This window comes from Heptranchias perlo, chromosome 41 (genome assembly GCF_035084215.1).
Source record: "Heptranchias perlo isolate sHepPer1 chromosome 41, sHepPer1.hap1, whole genome shotgun sequence".
NCBI classification, from domain to species: domain Eukaryota; kingdom Metazoa; phylum Chordata; class Chondrichthyes; order Hexanchiformes; family Hexanchidae; genus Heptranchias; species Heptranchias perlo.
The window spans coordinates 13,705,875-13,733,672 of NC_090365.1; the positions used below are offsets into that span (position 1 = coordinate 13,705,875).

The 27,798-nt window shown below is 43.4% G+C and overlaps 1 protein-coding gene across 4 annotated transcripts in view; it reads left to right on the top strand.

Annotated features, from left to right (window-relative positions):
- The first annotated feature begins 3,212 nt into the window (after nt 1–3,212).
- Nucleotides 3,213–27,798, top strand: part of adad2 (adenosine deaminase domain containing 2) — a 48,947-nt gene continuing 24,361 nt past the window's right edge. For 2 of the 4 annotated variants that reach the window (XM_067974783.1, XM_067974784.1), the window contains exons 1-5: nt 3,213–3,291; nt 5,651–5,934; nt 10,488–10,646; nt 15,542–15,697; nt 20,973–21,038. In XM_067974783.1, the coding sequence (XP_067830884.1) occupies nt 5,655–5,934; nt 10,488–10,646; nt 15,542–15,697; nt 20,973–21,038 (661 nt within the window). In that variant the 5' untranslated portion in view covers nt 3,213–3,291; nt 5,651–5,654. The remainder of the gene's footprint in view (nt 3,292–5,650; nt 5,935–10,487; nt 10,647–15,541; nt 15,698–20,972; nt 21,039–27,798) is intronic. The other 2 variants (XM_067974785.1, XM_067974786.1) reach the window with 2 other exon arrangements.

A 27,798-nucleotide genomic window follows, 5' to 3' on the forward strand; every position in this document is an offset into this window, starting at 1 on the left:
AGGAAGAGAGAAAACTGGGGAAAAAAAACTACTGAAAATAAAATGTAAGACATTGAGTTGATTTTCATGCAGTTAATGGCCCTTGTGTGTCAGATCACAGGGTGTAATACCATGGAAAACTCCAGGCCGCTACAAGGACATGCATTTTTGGAAGTAGCTCCTGTCTGAAACTGGTGGGAGCTTCATAATAATATAGTAAAGTTGAAATTGGTACCCAGGATTATTAGGCAGTGTCATAAATAAAGCACCTTAAGTACCTCAATGAGGTACATTTGGTTCTTTAACTTTAACCCGGAGGGCGAGCTCGCACACTAGTTCTGCTGCAGAGAAGTCAGATGATGACTTCGATGGGCCAGGCTACAGAAGAAGGCTGATGGGTGTACACAACCAAATGTTTGGTGCACTGGAAAACCTGCCAGAAAACCTGCGCACAATGTCAAGGGGCATGAAGGTGTCCAGCTCCAACTTATCACAGGTCTTTGTGCAGAGCTTGGAGCCCATCCTTTCCCACATGGAATAGGTGGTCACCTCCATCAGCACACCTGTGGAACCCACCATGACGCAACGTCTGATGACCAATGTCTCAGCTTCCATTGCAGCACAAACAGCTACCATCCAAGGTTTGCATGCTGTATTTGGAGCTCAGATTGCTACGTTACAGGCTCAGTTTGCTGCTATCGTGGCTCTGGGTAACACTGTGGAACGGGGTTTCCAGTGCGTCAGAGCACTCCAGCAATTCGTTCTCCAGCAGATCACCAGGAGTGATGAGGCGCCACCCCGGGAGAGTAGCAGTGGCATCATGGGAGATGAACCTGCTGTCCTCTCCCAGGGTGACAGTATTCCTGCTCCCACCCTGCCACTCCGCCAGTTCCCTTGCTGTTGCCTGTTACCCAGCCAGGCCAGACTGCTGCAGCCCAGGCCAAGACGGTGCAGTCTGAAGCCGGGCCCTCCTGGCCCAGAGATGCTTGAGGTCGTCCTCTAAGGCCATTTGCACTCTCTTCCATTGAAGGTCAGGTGCCATCCACCACCCATGCTCCAGCCACTGGGGACGCACCTTGTAGGAGCACTAGGATAAGTAAAGGCACAGGAACAACAGGCACTAAGGGAATGCGCCAGGGTGAATAGTCTCATTTTGTTTGCTTTATTACATATGTTAATTGATAAATTTTGATTTGCATTTGGTGCTAGCTTTCATTTCTTCAATGAGTTGAGGGAGGAATCATAAGGAGGATGATTTAATGGGAGCAGAAAGGAAAGGAGTGTGGGACTGTTGGTGAATGGGGAGATGTTGTTGAGGTTCCTGGTATCGCTCATTTATAATCTGATCACACAGAGCCCTGGCAGACAGGGCCAGTCAACCTTGTTGCCTCTTCCTCCACTTCCTGCTGCGCTTCCTCTTCTTCCTCCTCCTCCTCCTCCATCGGATAGGCAGTGGCAAGGGCTGTTCCCTCATAATGGCAAGGTTGTGCAGCATGCAGCATACAACGGCAAATCTTGATACCCACTCAGCTGTGTACTGCAGGGCTCCTCCAGACAGCGAAAGCATTGCTTTAGGACGCCTACGATATGCTCAATGATGTTCCGTGTGGCAGCAGAGCTCTCGTCGTGTGCCTGCTGTGCATGTGCGTGTGCTTTCCAGACTGGAGTCATGAGCTATTTCATGAGGGAATAACCCTTGTCGCCCAATAGCCAGCCTTTGACTTGCCGTGCTGTTGAAATATAGGTGGCACGTTGGACTGCCGCAGAATGAAGGAGTCATGACTGCTGCCAGGATAGCGGGCAATGACCTGCATGATGCGCTGCGTGTGGTCGCACACCAGCTGCACATTGAGGGAGTGGAATCCCTTTCTGTTCATGAATATGGCCGAGTTCTGATGTGGAGCATGCATGGCAATATGCTTGCAGTCAATGGCGCCCTGCACATGGGAAAGCTTGTAATGCGAGAAAACCCTCGCGCTTGCTTATGCTGCTTGTCTCTGTAAAGAGGGAACGTGTTGAATCTGTTTCGGAATGCATACAGAGCCCCCTTGACTTTCCTCATACAGCACTGCACACTGCGAGATGTTGCTTATATCACCTGCAGCAGCCTGAAAGCTGCCAGAGCCGTAAAAGTTAACAACCACGGTTACCTCGCTAGCCACAGGCAAGGCTGTTTTTGCCCTGCTCTGAGGCTGCAGTTGTGCCCGCAGCAGTTGACAAATCTCAGTCACGACCTCTTTCATGAACCGCAGCTGTCGGATGCACTGGTCATCGCTGAAGTTGAGGTAGGCCGTCATTGAAGGCCGTCATTGGATATGGCCCCCTGCTGATTACTCTCTTCCTCCTCCTCCTCCCTCTTCTAGCAGCTTGTCCTGCTCTGCATAGCTTCTCTGCATGCTCCCAGTCATGTTCAATTCCCAGAGGAAGTCCCAGCAGGCCATCCACGTCTGGAAGAAATGTTGTTCAGTACACTATTTTAAATGCCACCAACAGTACTGCAAGACCAGCCAGACCACTCTCTATATAATATTGCAAAAGCACATACATTTGTATCAGCAGCCAGAAGAACTAATCCAGCAACTAATCTGTAACTCCTGCATGCTCCCTTTAAATAGCGTTGGTGGGGAGGGGGGTCCTTCATGCCCTTTAACTCCTGTTCAGTTGTGCACGGTTAGGACAGGATGTTAGCTGGAGCGGGGAATTCGAAAATGCCGACCACTGCTTCAAATCAGTGTTGCACGTCGATTAACGTCATAATCTCCATGCTTCCAGCATTCGTGCGCAACCACATTTACCAAGATGGCGCTCCGCGCGCGTCAGGCCGAAAGTGTGCACGCGCATCTTGGACACCATTTTCGGTGCTTAAGAGTCCGTGCCCACACAACAGGCGCAACGCGGCCCAATTTAGCCCCCAAAGAGCCTTACCATAACCACATAAAAATGCTCTATTTTGATATAGCACATCAGTCCCAAATCATAAGCAAACTCTGTGCAGAGTCATTAATATAATTTACCTCAAATTCATTGCCTCTCATTAGTCCAAGTGAGAATGGCGGCCAAAGCAGGAAAGCGTCGGCGTGGCTCATCAGGTGCCTCCCGTCAATCAACAAAGACGGCACGGTGATTGGCCGAGCCCTCGCCCGCGTGGGGGAGAGGGCGGGGCACCGAGGGCGTTTCCGGTTGGCGGGCTTTTTGTGGGCTGTTTTCCGCTTGGTGGAGGTGAGTTGATGTCTGAGGAAGAACAAGGCATCCAGCCAGAAGTAGGGCTCATTCTAGTCCAAAAGTAAAATAAGAGAGGAAAATACAGCAAAGGTCTGCGTTTGCAGCAGGTCTATCTCCAAATTTCAAAAATAAGGCCCACTTTTTGTTTTGGAAGAGTTTGAAAAAAAAATTGAAAGTTATTATTTGTATTTTAGTTCAAGGCACGTTGATAGATAAAATAGTAAATAATTGTCCCATTTTTGGGCCTGCTTTGGCACTGGTGGATCTATCTGAGGGACAGCTTTTGCCCAGATCAAATCCTGCTGGGGTGGGATTGTGTTTAAAAAAAATACTGTGTGGTTGCACGAAGCATATCCACTCACATGCATTGATGCTAAGTAAGCCTGCTCTTGTGCACACAGCATTCTTTGTTAAATGCATCAATTTGAAGAAGGTGCTTTTGCTGTCTGTTTCCAATTGACAAAAATTAATGGTTGGTCACCCCAAAACTGGGCAGTCTAGTTGATACATAGGAGGCTAGCCTATACTGGGAGCTCTATGACTGCTCAGGTGAAACTCTTCTATCTAATTTGCCCTTATCCAGGGTAGTCAGGTCTGTTTGGCATGTTACCCTAACCATCTCCAGTGTCTGAAAATAACATCTAGAGATTCTGTAAAAGTAGCTTTCCCTCTGAACTTTCACTTCTTCCTCTGATGCCTCTGCTCATTGATAGCTTGCCTTATATTAGCCACTTGTCACATGTGAAAAATTAGAAATTCAGATGTGGCTAATTGCATTTCTGATTAATAAATAAAAAAAATAGTACTATGACAGGGCACTTGATCTCCATACACCTATTTGCATAGTTTATGCATTTGTTGGTAAAATTGTGTGACGAAAAGCTGGTTTTTTTTAATCTGTTGAGTGCTTTACTTTCTTGGTTACTGAATGATGGTAGATGTTTGCTAAGTAAATGTACATGTGAAATGCATTTACCTGTATTGTGTGAGTGTATGTAATGTTTTTCTACTAAAATTAGTGCATGTAGCTCATCTGATTTTTATTGCACAACACTGCCTGCTTTGTACGGAAACTACTGTGTTAGGGTGAACGCTACAAGTGTAAACTCTGGTCCTACCAATCTGGCATAGTGTGTTGGAAAGCAAGCATGTTCTGCAGCCAGTCTATCCTCAGATTGTTGTTCAAAAGAATTCATGTTTAGCATTTATATCAGTACATTTTAACCTATGTTTTTTCAAGTTAATGTTTAAGCAGATGTCTGTAACCTACTCTGATGCGTACAGGGACAGCTGTACTTTGAAATTTTGGGTTCAACGGTTAACTTTAATTATTGGAGTCGGTAGCCAAGTGCAGAACCATCTATAATTAGTGTGTGATTTGGTGTAGTGCAACATCCTTTGAAAAATTATTTGAATATCTCTTTTAATTGTTTAGTGTAATTTGCTGCCAAGACACTGCAATTTTGCTTTAAAGGCGGTGACAATTGCTGATTTCTGAGCAATAACAAATCACTTGCTGCAATAAATCACTTTCCCTGCCTTTAATTTGAGTAGTGTGCAAAATGGAATTGTCATGTGTAGAGTAGATGGTATATTACTGAGGAAGTGTGGCAGGATCTCCAGATCACAACCAATAGTACCTGTACCTCAGCCAGGAGTGCTTGATGCTGACTTCAGATCTTTTAAAAAGGGGAACAAGTGTCTTCTGCAGCATGAACATATGTGATAAGTGTATTTAACCTGCCCCACCCCCAATTTTAAAAAAGTATTAAAGTTGAAATCAACACTTATTGTAAAGGGGAATTGTGCATTGCTGACTTGTCCTAAGTGGAAGAACTGAAACTATCTAAATTTTTTGGAGTTTCAATTGTCCCATATTAAAATGTTATATGCTTTAATTCCTAGTTATCGAAATCTGAGTGCACTTTGATTCAGCAGTAGGTAGTCTTAGATCTATACTTCCCCTTTTAACTGCAATCACAAAGTTACTTGGCTAGGTGCTATTTGGCTCTGGAGGTAGCCCTCTGTTGTGTGAAACAAGGTATTACTGATAGAATGTGGGAACAAGCAAACAGCTGACTCAAGAGAAACTGCTTGGGAGGAGGTGATATGCTTACCCTTATGGTGTAGTGTGTGGAGAAGGGAGGCCTAAACAATAGGGTGTTATTTTTGTAAGGATATTGAAACCTATCATAGTTTACTTGCTTTGCATCATCTGTAGTCAAGAAGTGACTTGCCTCTACCAATTGCTCTCTTTCATTGCCTGTGCCCCAGAGGTGGCTGTGCTCTCCTTAATGATTTACCTAAAATGTCATGAATGGGATCAGCCATATTATGTGGCAGATCAAACTTATGTTTCTATTGTGGGCAGTGCCTCTCTGCTGGGATGTAAACTAATTGTAATATCAAGTCTTATTTTAACTAAATAGGAAAACTTATGAAATTTCAGAGTAATGAGTGCACGGGAGACCCCAAAGGAAGGAAGAAGAACCCTTCGATTGGCTGCGTCGCTTTCACGAAATGTATCGTATTCGCCATCAGTGCAAAATGAAAGCCCAATGGACGATCGAATGACTATTACTACAGGCCTAGAACCAGCGGATTCCACAGGGCAGACTGCTTCTGGAATGGACCTGGACTGTAATACAACTGCTTCCGCCACATTGCAGCTCCAAACTGAGAAATTGGAGAACGGAGAAGGTTTGCGGATGCAGGTGGATACACACGACACAGGTACGGTGTATGGCCAGGAGAATACAGTTTTTTGGTTTTAGTAATTAAGAGGTTATATAATTTTTGGAAAGGGGTGAAGAGACTTCATTTTGTTCAGATGTTAGTCATTGCTGGTGCAAGGATTCTCACTTAACCGCAAGAGTTGGGGCTTTCCCGGCATCCATAGCACATCTAATAAACAGTATCTGCAATATTCAACAACTAGACATTGTGGGAACAGAAGGAAAACACAGTGAGACTGGGAAACGAAAGAAGGACGCTGAAGAAAAGGGAAATATTTAGTATATGAGCAGAGAATTAATGTTTATCTTCCCCTGGTCTAGTCATTTATTTTGTTTCCTGTCCCTTGCTAACATTGAGTGGATAGGCTGCAGACCTGGTTTGAACCCTCTAACATAGCATCTGGTTTACAGAGTAAGTAAGAGGCATGAGAAGCCTATGGTGATTAACTCTCTTCTACACTGTTTCCCCTTTCCTGCCTGTGGAGAATGCCAGGTTAGCAACTCCCATAGCAGTGTAGATGAAATCAGTTATGAGGAATCTCTGGTGCAAAGCTGTGTCACACCACTTTGCTGAGCAGTATTTGAGAGAGACTCTCAACCAAGATACTGCTTAAGATTATGACCCTTGACAAAAGTTAATTTCATAATGTGGCTTAACCTGACCTTTAGGGACCTGAATAGCCAAAGCATTTCTACATTGAAAATTCTAGTCATTGTCTTGTAGTCCTATTCAGTCAGGGCTTCTCGACTCTAGTGACACATTAGAAAATATAACTGGTAATTGTGCCAGTTGAGAATTATTGAGTAATGGCAGTTCAAGTTAAAGCAGTTGCTGTAGTGTTAGCCACAACCAGTTTTCAGTTTCTTAAAATGAGCCTAGCTGCTTTTATACTTGTGTTTAAATCTACACTGCTAAATCTGGCTCATGTTATCAGTTTTGTAGACCACAAAAATCTGGGCCTGCAAGTTTGCAGCTGGGATAAAACAACTGGATTGAACAGGGTGGATACTACTCTCCTGGGATCTGATCTAAACAAGTGCATTCATAAGAGTGACTCTAATTTTTATTGTCTCCTCACTTCAATCATGTTGATTGAGTTCCCTGAAAAAGAATAGTGAAGACAAATGTAGGTCCCTTAGTCAGAAATGGGGGAAATTATAATGGAGAACAAAGAAATGGCAGAACAATTAAACACATACTTTGGTTCTGTCTTCACAAAGGAGGACACCAATAACCTGCCAGAAATATTAGGGAACCAAGGGTCTAGTGAGAGGGGGGAACTGAAGGAAATCAGTATTAGTAAAAAAAAAGTGCTAGGGAAATTAATGGGGCTAAAGGCTGACAAATCCCCAGGACCTGATAATCTACATCCCAGAGTACTAAAGGAAGTGGCCCTGGAAATAGTGGATGCATTGGTGGTCATCTTCCAAAATTCTATAGACTCGAACAGTTCCTACAGATTGGAGAGTGGCAAATGTATACCCACTATTTAAAAAAGGAGGGAGAGAAAAAACAGACCAGTTAGCCTAACATCAGTAGTGGGGAAAATGCTGTCTATTATAAAAGATGTGATAACAGAACACTTGGAAGGCATTAACGGGATTGGACAAAGTCAGCATGGGTTTATGAAAGGGAAATCATGCTTAACAAATCTACTGGAGTTTTTTGAGGAGGTAACTAGTAGAATAGATAGAACCAGTGGATGTGGTATATTTGGATTTTCAGAAGGCTTTTGATAAGGTCCCACACAAGGTTAGTGTGCAAAATTAAAGCACATGGGATTGGGGGGAATATACTGGCATGGATTGAAAATTGGTTGACAGACAGGAAACAGAGAGTAGGAATAAACAGGTCTTTTTCTGGGTGACAGGCAGTGACTAGTGGAAATGCAACGAGACCTGGGTGTCCTTGTACACCAGTCGCTGAAAGCAAGGATTCAGGTGCAGCAAGCAGTTAGGAAGGCGAATGGTGTGTTGGCCTTCATTGCAAGAGGATTTGAGTACAGGAACAGGGATGTCTTACTGCAGTTGTACAGGGCCTCGGTGAGACCACATCTGGAGTATTGTGTGCAGTTTTGGTCTCCTTATCTGAGGAAGGATGTCCTTGCCATGGAGGGAGTGCAACAAAGGTTTACCAGACTGATTCCTGGGATGGCAGGACTGATGTATGAGGAGAGTTTGGATCGACTAGGCCTATATTCACTAGAGTTTAGAATGAGAGGTGATCTCATCGAAACATATAAAATTCTAACAGGACTAGACAGACTCGATGCAGGGAGGATGTTCCCGATGGATGGGGAATCCATAACGAGGGGTCACAGTCTCAGGATACGGGGTATGCCATTTAGAACCAAGATGAGAAATTTCTTCACTCAGAGGGTGGTGAACCTGTGGAATTCTCTACCACAGAAGGCAGTGGAGGCCAAGTCATTAGATGTATTCAAGAAGGAGATAGATATATTTCTTAATGTTAAAGGGATCAAGGGATATGGGGAAAAAGCGGGAACAGGGTACTGAGTTAGACGATCAGCCATGATCGTTTTGAATGGCGGAGCGGGGCCGAATGGCCTACTCTTGCTCCTATTTTCTATGATTCTATGATGCTGTTTGGTATGTTCTTTTGTAACAGCCATTTTCCTCCAGTGACATTAAACAAAAATATTAAACAGTTTAATGGGAAGAAAAGGGAGATTGTGCAAGCTTTTACAAGTAAGTGCTTTTACTGGTTTGTTTTTTGAAAAGCCTGTACCTGAACAATGGGATTGGCCCAATGACTCGGGTAATTATTCTTCCATAACTTCTCATCAAATTCACTGCTAAAAAGTGGCAGTTATGACAATATAATATTTCTGGGAACTAGTGGCAAATATTTAAAACTACAAAGTATTAATTTCAAAAATTCAGAATAGGATCAAAATTGGATATTCCATATAAAAGAACCTCAAAAGTCTGTTTTCACTATCACTGGATATATAAGTGACTATAGTATATAAATATACTATAGTCACTAAAACTAATTTTCAAACTTACAGCATGTAGGGCAACAGATTCACTAGGAAATGATTAACTGAAGCGGAAAGTCAGAGGTTGAGAGGTAATGTCATCTCAATCCTCAGATGTGTTACCGCGTTTGACCAAATTGCTTGTGGTTTTATTATGGGATCTGGACTTTGTGTTTGCTTGTATCATATACGTACTATCCAATATCTATCTCATAGCATGTTGCACAAAGTTCATAATAGTGAGTTCACTCTATCTAGACCGTCCTTCCACAGAAATCTGATTCCCCCACCCCGATTACAGTATCCAATTGCCTCTTGAATGACTCAAGTCTTTGCCTCCTCTGCCCTTCATGGAAGACTGTTCCAGATAGTGATCACTCATTTTGTGAACAAGTGCTTTGAATAATTACAGTGAATAGATTACTCCTTATACATTTTACATTGTTTTATCTAAGTTTTTAAATCATGACTTTTTAAAATGCAGAATAGTTATGTAGATGAGAAGTTATTACCCAATTTGCTGTTTTATTATACACGTCTATCCTCCTCATATACATACCCTGGCTAATAATTGTCATCTAACAGGCTGGCCCAAGACTGTTCACTGAGCCATTTTGATTATCACCCAGCCATTGAATATTGTAAGATCAGACTGGGATTATAACTGATTGTCAGACAGTCAAATCATACAGCACAGAACGGGGCCATTCAGCCCATCATCCCTGTGCTGGTTTTGAAAGAGCTATCCAATTAGACCCACTCCCATGCACTTTCCTTGCAACGTTTTCCTTTTCAAGTATGTATCCAATTTCCTTTTGAAAGTTACTATTGAATCTGCTTCCATCACCCTTTCAAGCAGTGCTTCATCATCATCATAACTCACTGCATTAAAAAAAATTCTTTTTTTTTATTCGTTCACGGGATGTGGGCGTCGCTGGCAAGGCTGGCATTTATTGCCCATCCCTAATTGCCCTTGAGAAGGTGGTGGTGAGCCGCCTTCTTGAACCGCTGCAGTCCGTGTGGTGACGGTTCTCCCACAGTGCTGTTAGGAAGGGAGTTCCAGGATTTTGACCCAGCGACAATGAAGGAACGGCGATATATTTCCAAGTCGAGATGGTGTGTGACTTGGAGGGGAACGTGCAGGTGGTGTTGTTCCCATGCGCCTCTCATCTACTCCTGGTTCTTTTGCCAGTTACTATAAATCTGTGTCCGGTTACTGACCCTCCTGCCAGTGGAAACAGTTTCTCCCTATGTACTCTATCAAAAACCCTCATAATTTTGAACATCTCTATTAAATCTCCTCTTAACCTTCAATGCTGTAAAGAGAACAAACCCAGCTTCTCTAATCTCTCCACATAACTGAAGTCCCTCATCAAACCCTATTTTATATGGCAAATATGTAGTAGAACATTTTGACTATTATGGATAGACTTGAGAATTTTAAAATGAATCACAATCAGTTTACTGTTATTTCAAAGGTATCAGCCCCACAGTGTTGAATTTTTGTTATAAATTGAGTCTCAATTTCTGATAGCTCAATTTGTTACAGAGGAGCTTCTTGCAGTCACTGAACCAGTTGAGGATGTGAGTGACTTGATTGCACTGCTGAACAAATTTGAGAAGAAAAATGTGAATCGTGTTTCTGCTCTACACCTGTTTTGCCAGCGCAAAGGATGCTTTCTGCATTTCCAAGAGGTGGAGAATTCAGGTATTCTGCTGAATACATTGTTAGACATGCCCTTTTTAAGAGGAATTTATATTTTGTGGTTTTTCTTTTCATTTGGGTCTGTTCAGTCTGTGCCTTCTCCATAGTCTTGCTAATGCTGTCTCTAACCAGCTATTGTCATTCATGGAAGAATGATCTGGGATAACTTATTTGTAATTTTCCCTCCTTCGCGCAAAAGACTCGCATCTCTTTGCCTTATCCTGACTCGCACAGTGGTGGTAACTTGCCATGTGGGAAACCACCTATAGATGCATACGTCTTAAATAGAGTTACTATATTTATAACACCCCTTGGTATTAATGGACCAATTCATTGAACCATCGCACTATCAATCTGCTGGCATTTATTGTTTACCGTGGTCAGTTTATTTCTCATTGAAAATTTTGAAGGGATGCAAAATGAATTGACCACAGTAAACTGGGCTGAACTGTTAATGGATAAACCTACAGACAAACAGTGGGAAGTATATCCACCGCTGACCACATTAAGTTAGGTGGCACAGCAAGTAGTGTAGATGGGAGCAGAAAGTTGCAAAGGGACATTGAAAGTGAGTGGGCAGAACTGTGGCAGATGGAGTTCAATATGGGGAAGTGAGGTCATCCACTTTGAACCTAAGATAGATCAGAGTATTTTCTAAATGGTGAAAAGCTAGGAACTGTGGCAGAGCAGAGAGATTTAGGGGTCCATATGCAGAAATCACTTAAACTAATGGACAGTTACAAAAAATAATCAAAAAGGCAAATGGAATGTTAGCCTCTTTCTCAAGGGGGCTGGAATACAAAGGGGTGGAAGTAATTTCACAGTTGTATAAAGCTCTGGTTAGATTGCATCTGGAATGTTGTGTTCAGTTCCGGGGCACCTCAACTCAGGAAGGATATATTGGCCTTGCAGTGCTGATTCACCAGAATGATACCAGGGCTAAAAGGGTTAAATTATATGAGGGCATGTTGCATAGACTAGGCTTGTATTCTGTTGAGTATAGATAATCTGATTGAGGTGTTTAAAATGATTAAAGGATTTGATAGGGTATCTACCGGTGGGGCAGTCCAGAACGATAGGGCATAACATTAAAATTAGAGCAAGGCTGTTCAGGGATGGTCAGGAAGCACTTCTTCAGGCAATGGGTAGTTGAAGTCTGGAACTCTCTTTTTTGGGGGGGAAAGAGAAAAAAAAGTGTTGAGGCTAGGTGAATTGAAAATTTCAAAACTGAGATTGATGGATTTTTGTTAGGCAAGGGTATTAAGGGATATGGAACCAAGTTGGGTAGATGGAGTTAAGATACAGATCAGCCATGATCTAATTGAATTAAACAGGCTTGAGGGGCTGAATGGCTTACACCTGTTCTATGCTCCTAAGTATTTTGGAACAATATAAAACCAGTATATACCACTAAAAGGCAACAGTTCCACTTGTCTAGTTAAACTACCACGGTCAACAAATGATTAGATAATATCAGGCCAAAGGATAAGGTTTAAACAAATGCAAGGAAAAGTCGAAATCCAGCAGACTGGAGCAGCTATAAAAAGCAACAAAGGGATTCAAAGAAAGTAGTAAGAGGTACAGAAAGGGAATATGGGGGAAAAAATCTTGTAAGGGATATTAAAGCTAACAGCAAAAGTTTTTTTTTATATAAATATATTGAGATGGTGGTAATGGAGAATGTGGTACCGTTAGAGACAGATGCAGGTGAGACTATAATGGGCAATAGGAAAAGGCAGACTTTTTAAATGACTTTGTATCCGTTTTCACAGTGGAGGAAGAGACTAACCACCAGCGGTACAAGGGAATCTTAAAAATAAATGAAGGGGAGGAACTTAGTAGATATTTTTGAAAATGATAATGGAGAAAATAATGGGACTAAAGATAGACAAATCTCCAGGAGCTGATGGTTTCCACCCCAGAGTATTAAAAGAAACTGGTGAGGAAATTGCAGATCCATTAGTCTTAATTTTCCAAATTGCTCTAGCTTCAGAAATTCTGCTTTTAGATTGGAAAGTTGCAAGTGTTACTCCATTATTTAAGAAGGGAGAGAGAAACCAGGTAACTACAGACCTATCAGTTGTGGGGAAGTTACTGGAATCTATCAGTGACTGAGCAATTAGACAAGTGTGAGCTGATTAGAGAGTCATTATGGATTTATTTCAGATTTCCAGCATCTGCAGTATTTTGTTTTTGGATTTATGAAGAGTAGGTCATGTCTTACTAATCTAAAGAATTTTCTGAGGCGGTCACTAGCATGCTGGATAGGAGAGTGTCTGTATGGACTTCCAGAAGGTATTTGATCATGTCCCGTACAAGAGATTATCAGCAAGATGAAAACACAAAATTTAGGTAACCTTGTGACTAGGGTTGGTAATTGGTTGGAAGATAGGAGACAGTAGGACAAAGGGAACATTCGCTGATCAGATGTGACAAGTGTTGTAGCCTAGGGATCTGTACTGGGTCCTCAACTTTTCACCATATATATCAATGACTTGGATGAAGGAATAGAGTTGTATATCCAAGTTTGCAGATGACACTAAGTTAGGAGGCACAGTAAGTTGTGTAGATAGGAGCAGGAAATTAAAGGGACATACAGATTAAGTGAGTGGACAAAACTATGATAGATGGAGTTCAATGTGGGGAAGTGTGAGGTTATCCACTTTGGATCCGAGAAAGAAAAATCGGAGTAATTTCTTAATGGTGAGAGACTAGGAACTGTGGAGGAGCAAAGGGATTTAGGTGTCCATGTACACAAATAGCTAAAAGCTAGTACACAGGTACAAAAGTAATCAAGAAGGCTAATGGCATGTTGGCCTTTATCTCAAGGGGGTTGGAATAGAAAAATGAGGAAGTGATGCTTTAGTTGTACAGACCCTTGGTCAGCCCCCATTGCAGTACTGCGTTCAGTTTTGGGCATCAAGCCTCAGGAAAGATATATTGGCCTTGGATGGGGTACAGTGCAGATTCACCAGAATTATATCATGGCTTAAAGGGTTAAATTATGAGGACACATTGGGAGTTAAATTGATAACCCCTGAAAATGGGCGTCGTGATCAGGGTATGCGATTAACTCGCACCTGTTCATAGCGATGCAGGCAGCACATTACATTCACGCTGCCTGCTGTTTTAAATGATTGCTGCGTGCAGTCAGCGCACCTGCGCTATTTCGCTGCAGAGGGCCCCCGATATAGTGAGTGGCTCGCACTTCTTAAAGGCAGCCTGCACCTCTTAAAGGGGAGGTGCATTGTGGCTGCAAGAAGTGGTGGGAGTCGTTTCAAAACTGAATCTGTGCTGTGATACTTTGAGAAATGGCTGCGCCTGGGCGAAAGCGTGCACCAAGGTTCTCTGATGCACTGGAGAGAAGGAGGGGCATTCTGTATCCACAGTGGGGAAAGAGGTCCTCCAGATATATGCTGAAGAGGCAGTGGGAGGAAATAGCAGCGAAGGTCAATGCCAGGAGCATAGCTCCAAGAACATGGATGCAGTGCAGGAGAAAGTTCAATGATTTAAAACGAGTTGTCAAGGTGAGTGAATTCAAGCTTCAAGTGGCATATTGTATCAACTGCACCACTAGCCTCATCCACTGCTCAATTCACTACACCCCTGTCACCCACCTACCAACAATCTTTGTCGGTACTCAACCGTTCAAATCATACACTTTATCTCACCCTCACACACTTAGCACTGTTGCAAGCCTCACACCCACAACTCACAATTCACGGACACTGGTAGCTATTCAACCATGACTACCACATCACCCAAATATCTTGCAGGACAGTCACTGACACACTTCCCTCTTTCTTGCAGGAGAAGGTGGTGCATAACAGGAGGCAGCAAGTGACAGTGGCTCCATGGAACATGAACTTGCTATCCTCTCTCAGGATGACCACATTCCTGTTCCCACCCTTGTCACTCCGCCAGTGCCCTTGCTGTTGCCTGTCAACCAGCCAGCCCACTCTCTGTAGAGCATTGAAACTTTATCCAAGAATAGAAAACCTCCAAAAACACGTACAAATGCAACAGCAGCCAGAAGAAATAACCCAGCAACTAACCTGTAACTCCTGCATGATCCCTTTTAAAAACTGTTTGGGGGGTGGGTTCCTTCATGCCCTTTAAGACATGTTCAACTGTGCGAGGTTAAGACAGTATGCTGGATGTAGTATGGAGTTCCAAAATAGCAGAGGTCCCTAATAAATTAGCATTGCACACTGATTCGCAGCATAATCTTCCTACTTTGCATGCTGCAGTCGTTGGGCAAATCCTTTTCCCAAGATGGCGTCCTGCCCACTTCCCATCAGACGTGTGCGTACACATTTCAGACCCCATTTTCAAGGCTTCGTTGGCCGCGTAGCACCTAAACGGACACTAAAAGGCCCAATTTCATCCCTATTGTATAAACTTGGCTTGTATTTCCTTGAGTTTAGAAGGTTGAGGGATGATCCAATCAAGGTATTTAAAATGATAAAGCTATTTGATAGGGTAGATACAGAGAAACTATTCCCTCTGGTGGGGGAATCTAGAACAAGGGGGCACAATCTTAAAATTAGAGCTAGACCGTTTAGAAATGAAATCAGGAAGCACTTTTTCCACACACATCTGGAACACACTCCCAAAAGACTGTGAATGCTGGGTCAATTGAAATTTTCAAGACTGAGATCAATAGATTTTTGTTAGGTAAGGGTATTTATTGATTGATTATGGAGCAACGGCAGGTAAATGGAGTTGAGATACAGATCAGCCAAGATACAATTGAATGGTGGAATGGCCTACTCCTGTCCCTATGCTTTCTGATTATTTGCCCATTTCTAGATGTGGCATTATTTTAATATAATTGTTTGTATTTTTTAAAATTTTGTAAGCTGGTGAAATGACATTTTACTTGTTTTGTTTGGCAGAGGCTTCTGCCATGTCCTGTTATTCTTTTCGTGCAGTTGTGGATGGATTTGAGTTTAAAGAAGGAGTAGGTGTCAGCAAAAAAGAGGCCAAGCACAATTGTGCTGAAATTGCATTGAAACAATTTCGCCAACAGTTGCAGCAGATTGCATCAAAGGGTAAGGAACCTATCTTTATTGGGTTAATTCAGTATTGCTTACTAAGTAAAGCACTATGCCATCAGCCCTTCTTACATACAGAGCAGTTGAAGTAAATCCAATTAAAAGGCTCCATACAGGATACAGCATTAAGTAGCCTTTTCCCCAGGTACCTATGCACCAAATTGTGTTCCACTCAATTCAGCATTTCATTTAGAGAATACTGCACACAATATTTGATTATTATATTTCTAACCCCTATGAATATCCTGATTTTTAACATCAAAACTGGACATTGATAGTGGCTTTACATCATTTGTTGTATAATTTGAATTCTTGTGAAATAAAAACAATCAGTGGAGATTAGATTTTTATTCTTTTTCATTTGCTTTTTAAAATAATTTTTTGGAGAAAAAAGTATTTTTGTATTTGTTTGAGCTTGATTTTTTTTTCTTCTTTGGGTGGTGGGTGGGATGGGATACTTTTCATACAGAATTGATTCTTGAGATGCTCAAACCGTGAGAACATAGCCTTCCTTCCACCCCCTAAGTCACAACTTAGCAACTCACAAAACATCCTGTTATCTTAGTTCGAGGGCCCTGCTGACAATTCTTAAACAAAACATTGACCATCTAAAATGTACTGTGGGCAAAAAGTAAGGGTATATATTGAGGCTAATTTTCTTCCCCTGCAAAAGCTACTTCTGTTTAACCACAGAATCCACTAACTGCATTGATTGCAGCAGCTTAAATTTTTATCCTCATTTAAAATGAGGAGTTCTACTGCTGGGGAATAGAACATTTAATTGGGTGCCCAGTGTCAGAATTAGGTGCTGCTAGGTCAGATGTAGAACAGATTAGATGCAGAGTAAAGTTCCCTTTACAACAACTTTCATTTATATAGCGCCTTTAACAGTAAAACTTCTCAAGGCGCTTTACAGGCACGTAATCAGACATAGTTGACACCAAGCCGAAAGTTGACTTTAGGACCGGTGACTCAACGCTTGGTCAAAGAGGCAGGTTTTAAGCAGTGTCTTAAGGGAGAGGCAGAGGTCTGGGGAGGGAATTTCAGAGCTTTGGCCTAGATGGCTGAAGGCATGGCTGCCAATAGTGGAGTGAAGGAAGTGGGGTATGCACAAGGTGTCAGTTTGCTCTACTTCAGCGATGTATGTCAGCCCTTACCTCAGAATAGCAGCCCCTGCTGAACTAGTGTGATATTTTTCCAATTCCCACTTAAACCATTCTGTGGCTTCTGAGTTAGATTAACAATTCTAGTGCCAAATTAAAGAGTTTTTGAAAGCACAAATCTATGTCCATTAGAAAGTAGAGGGTCTATTTTAAACCCCGGCCAATGGTAATGATGTGAGGTGGGGAGGATCATGCTGCATTCCCATGCTACACCATTTTAACTTGCCTGATTTCAGGCACGGGAAGGTTGTCCATCCCATAGGATTGAAGCCTGATTTAAATGGCAAAGTTGTGTCCCGATGATGTCATTGGGGTGCACAAGCCATTTTAACTGTGGGCTGGCTCAGGGCCACCAGCAAAAGCTGCTGGCAGCCAAGATCCTGACCACAGGAGGCCCAGGTAAGTGAGATTTTTTTTATTTATTAAAGTTCCTTGTAGGTCAGGAGGAGCAGGAGTGCTGTTCTTGGCTCCACATCGATACCTTGGTCCTCCCCTATGCTGGGCTGGCCCCCTCCCCCAATTGCAGAGTTCCCTGATTTTCCCCCAATCCTTACTTAACTTGCCAGGGACCAAATCTATGATATTAAGCCATTATATGTAGAAACAATTGGAGATCAAAACAGTTTATTTTAAGGAAACTGAAGAAAAATGAAATTGAGACAGGTAGTTCATAGAGAAATAAAGCAGTTTGATAGATAGCATAATTGCAAGGCAGGTGTGGATAGACTAAATTAGTGTTCAGGGTTAGTCTATATTACATTTATGGGCTATTAAAAGAGCCATTTATTCACATGACCCGAGTAGAAAAAGGTTTTAAGTTTGCTTGGCAGATTAATTTCCAGTTAGCTGAGACATTTTACATGATGACCTTGTCAGATCCTTTTTAAATAAGATCAGAACCAAGCCTACAGTAAATTTAAATAAAGGAAGTTAAATTTTCATTAACTTCCTTTTATAAATTCACAGATGTTTTGACCAGTATTTCTAGGTTCTCTTTTTTGAGGAACAAAGACTGTTGATTACATTATCAAGGTACAGAGTGGGAGGAAATGGGGTTAATGAGCCTCTAAATGTGAGGGGGCTGAATTAACATGTAGTTGAAATGATATTGCTGAAACCATTTTCTTTTGCCATTTCCTCCTGTTAACTGTTTAATGAAAATGTATATTTAAAACATCCACAGAAAAAAATCAGTGTTAATCCTTTTGTATCTGATATTTCAAGGGTACAGAGGGTAATATTCTTTAGCCTAAAACAAATGATCTTAGTTATGTTTTGTTCATTCTCTGGATGTAGGGTCGCAGGCAAGACCAGCATTTATTGCTTATCCCTAGCTGCCCCAAGAAGGTGCTGGTGGGCTGCCGCCTTGAATCACTGCAGTCTGTGTGATTAAGGTGCTCCCACAAGTCAAGATTTTGACCCAATGGCAATGAAGGAACGGCAGCTATATGTGTCCAATTCAGGATGGTGTGTGACTTGGAGGGGAACTTGGAGGTGATGGTGTTCCCTTGCAACTTCTGCCCTGTCCTTCAAGATGGTGGAGGTTGTGGGTTTAGGAGGAGCTGCTGAAGAAGTCTTGGCAAGTAGCTGCAGTGCACATTGTAGATAATACACAGTGCAGCCACAGTACGCTGGTGGTGAAGGAGGTGGATATTTAGGCTAGCGGATTAGTTGCTGACCACTTTACCCTGGATGGTGTCAAGCTTCGTGAGTGTTGTTGCACCCATCCAGGCAAGTGAAGAGTATTCCATCACACTCCTGACTTGTGCCTTGTAGGTGGTGGAGAGGCTTTGGGGAGTCAGGTGATGAGCCACTCTGTTCAGCATACCCAGCCTTTGAGCTGCTGTAATGACCCTCCAGGATATTGATGGTGGGGGGACTCAGTGGTAACGCCATTGAATGTCATGGGGAGATGGTCCTCGTGTGATGTGAATGTTACTTGCCACTTATTAGCCCAAGCCGGGATGTTGTCCGGCTCTTGCTGCATGCAGGTATGGATTGCTTCATTATCTGAGGAATTACGAATAGAGCTGCACACTGCAATTATCAGCCATAGCCCCACATCTGGTCTTATGATGGAGGGAAGGTCATTGATGAAGCAGTTGAAGATAGTTGGGCCTAGGACGCTGCCCTGAGGAACTTTTGCAATGATATCCTGGGGCTGAGAATATTGGCCTCCAACATCAACAACCATCTACCTGGTATGACTCCAGCTACTGGAGAGTTTTACCCAATCCACATTGACTTCAGTTTTACTAGGGCTCCATGGCTCCCCATTAGGCCTTGATGATGGGCAATCAATCTCACCTCACTTCTGGAATTCAGCTAGAGTCCCTGTTTGGACCAAAGCTGTAATGAGGCCTGGATCCATGCGGTCCTGGCGGAAACCAAACTGATCATCAGTGAGCAGGTCATGCTGCTTGATAACACTGTTGATGACTTCTTCCATCACTTTGCTGAGGATTGGAAGTAGGCTGATAGGGTGATAATTGGCAGAGTTCGATTTGTCCTTTTTGTGGACAGGACGTACCTAGGCACTTTTCCACATTGCCGTGTCGATGCCAGTGTTGTAGCTGTACTAGAACAGCATGGCTAGGGGCATGGCTAGTTCTGGAGCACAGGTCTTCAGTACTACAGCAGGGATGTTGCTTGGGCATTTAGCTGTTTCTTAGTCACGTGGAGTGAATTGAATAGGCTGAAGACTGGCATCTGTGATGGTGGAGATCTCCGGAGGAGTCTGAAAAAGATCAGCTGAAGAGGATTGCAAGCGTTTCAGTCTTGTCTTTTGCCATTGTATGTTGGGCTCTGCCATCGTTGAGGGTTGTAAACAATTTTCCATCACCGGCATCTCCACATCGTTGAGGGTAGGGATGATCTTGGAGCCTCCTCCCATTAGTTGCTTAATTGTCCACCACGATTCATGACTGGATGTGGCACTGCTCCAGAGCTTTAACCTGATCTGTTGGCTGTTGGATTGCACAGCTCTGTCTATAGCATGCTGCTTTCTGCTGTTGGCATGTATGTAGTCCTGTGTTATAGCTTAACCAGACTAGCACCTCATTTCCAGGTATGCCTGGTGCTGCTTCCGGCATGCTCTTCTGAAAACCAACTTCAAAGATCAGTGATCAGTAAGTTGAAATCCAGAAGTATAAAGAATGATGTGGTCATGTTATAGGTGTATCTGGGCCAATCTTCTTGATTATTACAAGTTTAAAAATGAAGTGATGCAGTTTAACCATAGTGCCAGTAGCAGAATTGTCTAGAGATAACTCTGCTGTGGTGCAATGGGGATTAAAGTACATAAAATGAAGAATAGGCAATTACTTAATGTTTTGAAATTCTGTGCTAAATGTATTAGAGCATAAATCTGTCACAAATTGGCTTAATTGGGTAATAGCTTAACATTCATAATATCTAGTCATAAAATACTCAGGATCAAAATTCTATTAAATTTCCCCAAAGCTGCTACCCAGTTCATAGAATCACACAGCACAGAAGGAGGCCATTTAGCCCAGTGTGCCTGTGCTGGCACTTTGAAAGAGCTATCCAATTAGTCCCACTTCCCTGCTCTTTCCCAATAGCCCTGCAAATGTTGCCTTTTCAAGTATATATCCAATTGCCTTTTGAGAGTTACTATTGAATCTGCTTCCATCACCCTTTCAAGCCCCCTCCCTCACCCCTGGCCTGGTTCTTTTGCCAATTATCTTAAATCTGCATCATCTGGTCACTGACCCTCCTGTCAGTGGACACAGTTTCTCCCTATCTACTCTATTCAAATCCCTCATAATTTTGAACACCTCTGTTAAATCTCCCCTTAACCTTCTCTGCTCTAAGGAGAACAACCCCAGCTTCTCCAGTCTCTCCAGATAACTGAAGTCCCTCATCCCTGACACCATTCTAGTAAATCTCTGCACCTTCTGGAAGGCTGTGACATCCTTCCTAAAGTGTGGCGCCCAGAATTGGAAACAATACTCCAGCTGAGTTGTAACCAGTAATTTATAAAGGTTAAATTGTTAGTTTAATATGCTGTACAGTTATTTTTTTAAATGTTCGATAATCCCATTGAGCAGTCTGCAGGTCACTGTCTGATTGTGTACTTTTTCCTGCAGAAGTTCCAGGCCAAAAAAGATGTAGCGTACCTGAAGAAACGGTACAGAAAAGGCGTAGGTTAAACGGTAGGTTGTGGATCATAAGATCTGCAGCTGATTATCTTTCTCTGTCCCTTTGTATTAATTAAGCTGTGGTATGGCCAAGCAGGGAATAGAGCACTTTTCCACTTTGCACCCTGTAATAGCATCAGGTCTTCTCTGGTCAGTTATGGGGGGGGGTGGGAAGAGTCCCTTTAAATTACATTGAAAGCGTACCCAGCTATTACCCTGGTGATGTCTCCTCCCTCCGCTTATTTGCATACACCTTTACCATACCATTTGCTTACATTTCATACATAATCTTTGTATTTACTGAGCAATAAAATAAGGATAGAATACTTGTTCCTTTTTAATACAAGGTGACCGCAACTCTTTGGTCAAATCTTTACAGTTCTCCAACAATATTCTTTAATCTCAACCTCACAATATTCTTTAATCTCAACCTCACAAGAGTCCTCATTCATTCTTTCTCTCATCTCAACATCAGTGTGCCCATCCGTCACATTTATTATTCTTTCTAGAATTCCACAATTGGTGACTAGTTTGTGACAGATTTGATATATTTTATCACAGAATGAACATTGTAAATTTGTCACTCAGCTGTGATGAGGCACATTTCATTGTTCTGAATTGTTCAGTATTGTGATTGGTAGAATTGAATTTTATTGGGGACAACTATTTTTTTACCATGTGTGGATTACAGAATTTCACAGGAGGAGTTCTGGAAGATGGACTGAGTGGAACGAGCATTTTAGTAAGGTTGGAAAAAAAAGAGGGAGAAAGGGTTAGAGGGTAGAGAATCAACAGATACTCCTTTCACAGAGCAAGTTAATGGGCTGAATCGAAAAGAGAAAGATGGATTAACCTTTTCAGATGAGATCATTTGACATTCTCTCTTTTAGGAGCTGACTGATACTACTGTTTGTTTTCTGTTTAGTTCTGCTTACACTGTTGCTGCAGAAATTAATATCTCATTTTGGAATGACTGTGAAAATTCTAGGTGTAGATTTGTCAGGTTAAAGGGAAGAAAAGAACTTGGACTACTATTTATTTAAAGTAATCCCATTTTATAGGGAAAGATAATGTCCTCACCAAATCTGAAAATATGATAATGCAGTCAGGTGTGCAGTACCACCAAATTCCACTTGAAAATAGAGCCTTACAATAGCTCAATAGTGCAACCAGCAGTAATGTGGTGGTAGTGCTGCTGTTTGGACAGCCCATAATGTAAGAAATTTAAATACAAAGTTTAAGGGGGCAGCTTTGCTAAAATTGCATCCTATAACAGACCAAATAACTTTGCTCCATTTCCAATGTTCTTGCTAATATTCATAGAGTCATAGAGTTATACAGCACGGATAGAGGCCCTTCGGCCCATCGTGTCCGCGCCGGCCATCAGCCCTGTCTACTCTAATCCCATATTCCAGCATTTGGTCCGTAGCCTTGTATGCTATGGCATTTCAAGTGCTCATCCAAATGCTTCTTGAATGTTGTGAGGGTTCCTGCCTCCACAACCCTTTCAGGCAGTGAGTTCCAGACTCCAACCACCCTCTGGGTGAAAAAGTTCTTTCTCAAATCCCCTCTAAACCTCCCACCTTTTACCTTGAATCTATGTCCCCTTGTTATAGAACCCTCAACGAAGGGTTCTATAACAAGGGGACCCTCATTTCCCTATATAACAAAACTGTATATAATAAAAATTGAGTTTACATCTTCTTCTGGGCATGTGGTTGCCTTCGGTCTAGTGGGTTGGGAATATGTGATCCATGGGAACTGCTGGAGTGGGGACTTAAAAGGTTTATTTTTTTTTAAAAGGCAGCCTGCTGCTACTTTAACTTCTCCTGTCTCGAGCCACAGGTGATTCCCTTGGATGAACCTCGGACTAAACATAGAAACGTAGAAAATAGGAGCAAGAGTAGGCCATTTGGCCCTTTGGGCCTGCTCCACCATTCAAAATGATTATGGCTGATCGTCTAACTCAGTACCCTGTTCCCACTTTTTCCCATATCCCTTGACCCCTTTAGCATTAAGAAATATATCTATCTCCTTCTTGAATACATCTAAGGACTTGGCCTCCACTGCCTTCTGTGGTAGAGAATTCTACAGATTCACCACCCTCAGAGTGAAGAAATTTCTCCTCGTCTCGGTTCTAAATGGCATACCCTGTATCCTGAGACTGTGACCCCTAGTTCTGGACTCCCCATCCATCGGGAACATCCTCCCTGCATCGAGTCTGTCTAGTCCTGTTAGAATTTTATATGTTTCGATAAGATCACCTCTCATTCTTCTAAACTCTAGTGAACGTAGACCTAATCGACCCAATCTCTCGTCATACATCAGTCCTGCCATCCCAGGAATCGGTCTGGTAAACCTTCGTTGTACTCCCTCCATGGCAAGGACATCCTTCCTCAGATAAGGAGGCCAAAACTGCACACAATACTCCAGATGTGGTCTCACCAAGGCCCTGTACAACTGCAGTAAGACATCCCTGCTCCTGTACTCAAATCCTCTTGCAATGAAGGCCAACATACCATTCGTCTTCCTAACTGCTTGCTGCACCTGAATGCTCGCTTTCAGCGACTGGTGTACAAGGACACCCAGGTCTTGTTGCACCTCCCCTTTTCCCAATCTATCACCTTTCAGATAATCTGCCTTTCTGTTTTTTCAACCAAAGTGGATAACCTCACATTTATCCATGTAATACTGCATCTGCCATGTTCTTGCCCACTCACCCAACCTGTCTAAATCACATTGGAGCCTCTTTGCATCCTCCTCACAGCTCACATTCCACCCCAGCTTTGTGTCGTCTGCAAACTTGGAAATGTTACATTTAGTTCCCTCATCCAAATCATTGATATATATTGTGAATAGGGGACGGTAGCATAGTGGTTATGTTACTGGACTAGTAATCCAGAGGCCTGGACTAATAATCCGGAGTCATGAGTTCAAATCCTGCCACGGCAGCTAAGGAATTTAAATTCAATTAATTAAATAAATAAAAATCTGGAATTAAAATACTCGTATCAGTTGTAAAATCTCGCTTAAAAAAAGTTATAAGAATAAAACCGGACGGACCACTAGGCACCGGACACTGTAACAGCAGTCAACCCTGCAAAGTCCTCCTCACTAACATCTGGGTACTTGTGCCAAAATTGGGAGAGCTGTCCCACAGACTAGTCAAGCAACAGCCTGACAAAGCCATACTCTCAGAATCTTTTCGGCCAACGTCCCAGACTCTTCCATCACCATCCCTGGGTATGTCCTCTCCCACCGGCAGGACAGACCCACCAGAGGTGATATACAGTCAGGCGGGAGTGGCCCTGGGAGTCCTCAACATTGACTCTGGACCCCATGAAATCTCATGGCATCAGGTCAAACATGGGCAAGGAAACCTCCTGCTGATTACCACCTACCGCCCTCCCTCAGCTGATGAATCAATCCTCCTCCATATTGAACACCACTTGGAGGAAGCACTGAGGGTAGCAAGGGCACAAAATGTACTCTGGGTGGGGGACTTCAAAGTCCATCACCAAGAGTGGCTCGATAGCACCACTACTGGCCGAGTCCTGAAGGACATAGCTGCCAGACTGGGCCTGCGGCAGGTGGTGAGCGAACCAACACGAGGGAAATACTTACTTGACCTCGTCCTCACCAATCGAGCTGTTGCAAATGCATCTGTCCAGGACAGTATTGATAGGAGTGACCACCGGACAGTCCTCGTGGAGATGAAGTCCCGTCTTCGCACTGTGGACACCATCCAACGTGTTGTGTGGCACTACCACCGTGCTAAATGGGATAGATTAGAACAGATCTAGCAGCTCAAAACTGGGCATCCATGAGGTGCTGTGGGCCATCAGCAGCAGCAGAATTGTATTCCAGCACAATACCAACAAGCCAGGGGATCAACCCTGGTTCAATGAAGAGTGTAGAAGAGCATGCCAGAGGCAGCACCAGGCATACCTAAAAATGAGGTGCCAACCTGGTGAAGCTACAACTCAGGACCACATGCATGCTAAACAGCGGAAGCAACATGCTATAGACAGAGCTAAGCGATTCTACAACCAACGGATCAGATCAAAGCTCTGCAGTCCTGTCACGTCCAGTCGTGGACAATTAAACAACTAACGGGAGGAGGTGGCTCTGCAAACATCCCCATCCTTAATGATGGTGGAGTCCAGCACGTGAGTGCAAAAGACAAGGCTGAAGCGTTTGCAACCATCTTCAGCCAGAAGTGCCGAGTGGATGATCCATCTCGGCCTCCTCCCAATATCCTCACTATCACAGAAGCCAGTCTTCAGCCAATTCGATTCACTCCACGTGATATCAAGAAACTGCTGAGTGCACTGGATACAGCAAAGGCTATGGGCCCCGACAACATCCCGGCTGTAGTGCTGAAGACTTGTGCTCCAGAACTAGCTGTGCCTCTAGCCAAGCTGTTCCAGTACAGCTACAACACCGGCATCTACCCGACAATGTGGAAAATTGCCCAGGTATGTCCTGTCCACAAAAAGCAGGACAAATCCAATCTGGCCAGTTACCGCCCCATCAGTCTACTCTCAATCATCAGCAAAGCGATGGAAGGTGTCGTCGACAGTACTATCAAGCGGCACTTACTCACCAATAACCTGCTCACCGATGCTCAGTTTGGGTTCCGCCAGGACCACTCTGCTCCATACCTCATTACAGCCTTGGTCCAAACACGGACAAAAGAGCTGAATTCCAGAGGTGAGGTGAGAGTGTCTGCCCTTGACATCAAGGCAGCATTTGACCGAGTGTGGCACCAAGGAGCCCTAGTAAAATTGAAGTCAATGGGAATCAGGGGGAAAACTCTCCAGTGGCTGGAGTCATACCTAGGGCAAAGGAAGATGATAGTGGTTGTTGGAGGCCAGTCATCTCAGCCCCAGGGCATTGCTGCAGGAGTTCCTCAGGGCAGTGTCCCAGGCCCAACCATCTTCAGCTGCTTCATCAATGACCTTTCCTCCATCATAAGGTCAGAAAGGGATGTTCACTGATGATTGCATAGTGTTCAGTTCCATTCGCAACCCCTCAGATAATGAAGCAGTCTGTGCCCGCATGCACCAAGACCTGGACAACATCCAGGCTTCGGCTCATAAGTGGCAAGTCACATTCGCGCCAGGCAATGACCATCTCCAACAAGAGAGTCTAACCACCTCCCCTTGACATTCAACGGCATTACCATCGCCGAATCCCCCACCATCAACATCCTGGGGGTCACTATTGACCAGAAACTTAACTGGACCAGCCATTTAAATATGGTGCCTACAAGAGCAGGTCAGAGGCTGGGTATTCTGCGGCGAGTGACTCACCTCCTGACTCCCCAAAGCCTTTCCACCATCTACAAGGCACAAGTCAGGAGTGTGATGGAATACACTCCACTTGCTTGGATGAGTGCAGCTCCAACAACACTCAAGAAGCTCGACACCATCCAGGACAAAGCAACCCGCTTGATTGGCAACCCATCCACCACCCTAAACATTCACTCCCTTCACCACCGGCGCACAGTGGCTGCAGCGTGTACCATCCACAGGATGCACTGCAGCAACTCGCCAAGGCTTCTCCGACAGCACCTCCCAAACCCGCAACCTCTACCACCTAGAAGGACAAGAGCAGCAGGCACATGGGAACAACACCACCTGTACGTTCCCCCTCCAAGTCACACACCATCCCGACTTGGAAATATATCGCCGTTCCTTCATCATCGCTGGGTCAAAATCCTGTAACTCCCTTCCTAACAGCACTGTGGGAGAACCATCACCACACGGACTGCAGCGGTTTAAGAAGGCGGCTCACCACTACCTTCTCTAGGGCAATTAGAGATGGGCAATAAATGCCGGCCTCGCCAGCGACGCCCACGTCCCATGAACGAATTTTTAAAAATAGCTGGGGCCCAAGCACTGATCCCTGCAGTACCCCACTAGTCACTGCCTGCCACCTGGAAAAAGACCTGATTATTTCTACTCTCTCTGTTTCCTGTCTGTCAACCAATTCTCAATCCATGCCAGTATATTCCCCCAATCCCACGTGTTTTAATTTTGCACACTAACCTCTTGTGTGGGACCTTATCAAAAGGCTTCTGAAAATCCAAATACACCACAGCCACTGGTTCTCCCCTATCTATTCTACTAGTTACATCCTCAAAAAAAACTCCAGTAGATTTGTTAAGCATGATTTCCCTTCCATAAACCCATACTGACTTTGTCCAATCCCATTAATGCCCTCCAAGTGTTCTGTTATCACGTCTTTTATAATAGACTCTAGCATTTTCCCCACTACTGATGTTAGGCTAACTGGTCTGTAATTCCCTGTTTTTTTTCTCTCCCTTTTTTAAATGGTGGGGTTACATTTGCCGCCCTCAAATCTGTAGGAACTGTTCCAGAGTTTATAGAATTTTGGAAGATGATCACCAATGCATCCACTATTTCCAGGGCCACTTCCTTTAGTACTCTATGTACTAAAGGAAGTGGCCCTGGAAATAGTGGATGTAGATTGTAGATTATCAGGCCCTGGGGATTTGTCAGCCTTTAGCCCCATTAATTTCCCTAGCACTTTTTTTACTAATACTGGTTTCCTTCAGTTCATCCCTCTCACTAAACCCTTGATTCCCCAACATTTCTGGGAGGTTATTTGTGTCCTCCTTTGTGAAGACAGAACCAAAGTATGTGTTTAATTGTTCTGCCATTTCTTTGTTCCCCATTTTAATTTCCCCCATTTCTGACTGTAGGGGACCTACATTTGTCTTCACTACTGGCCTCACTGTTCTTGGCCA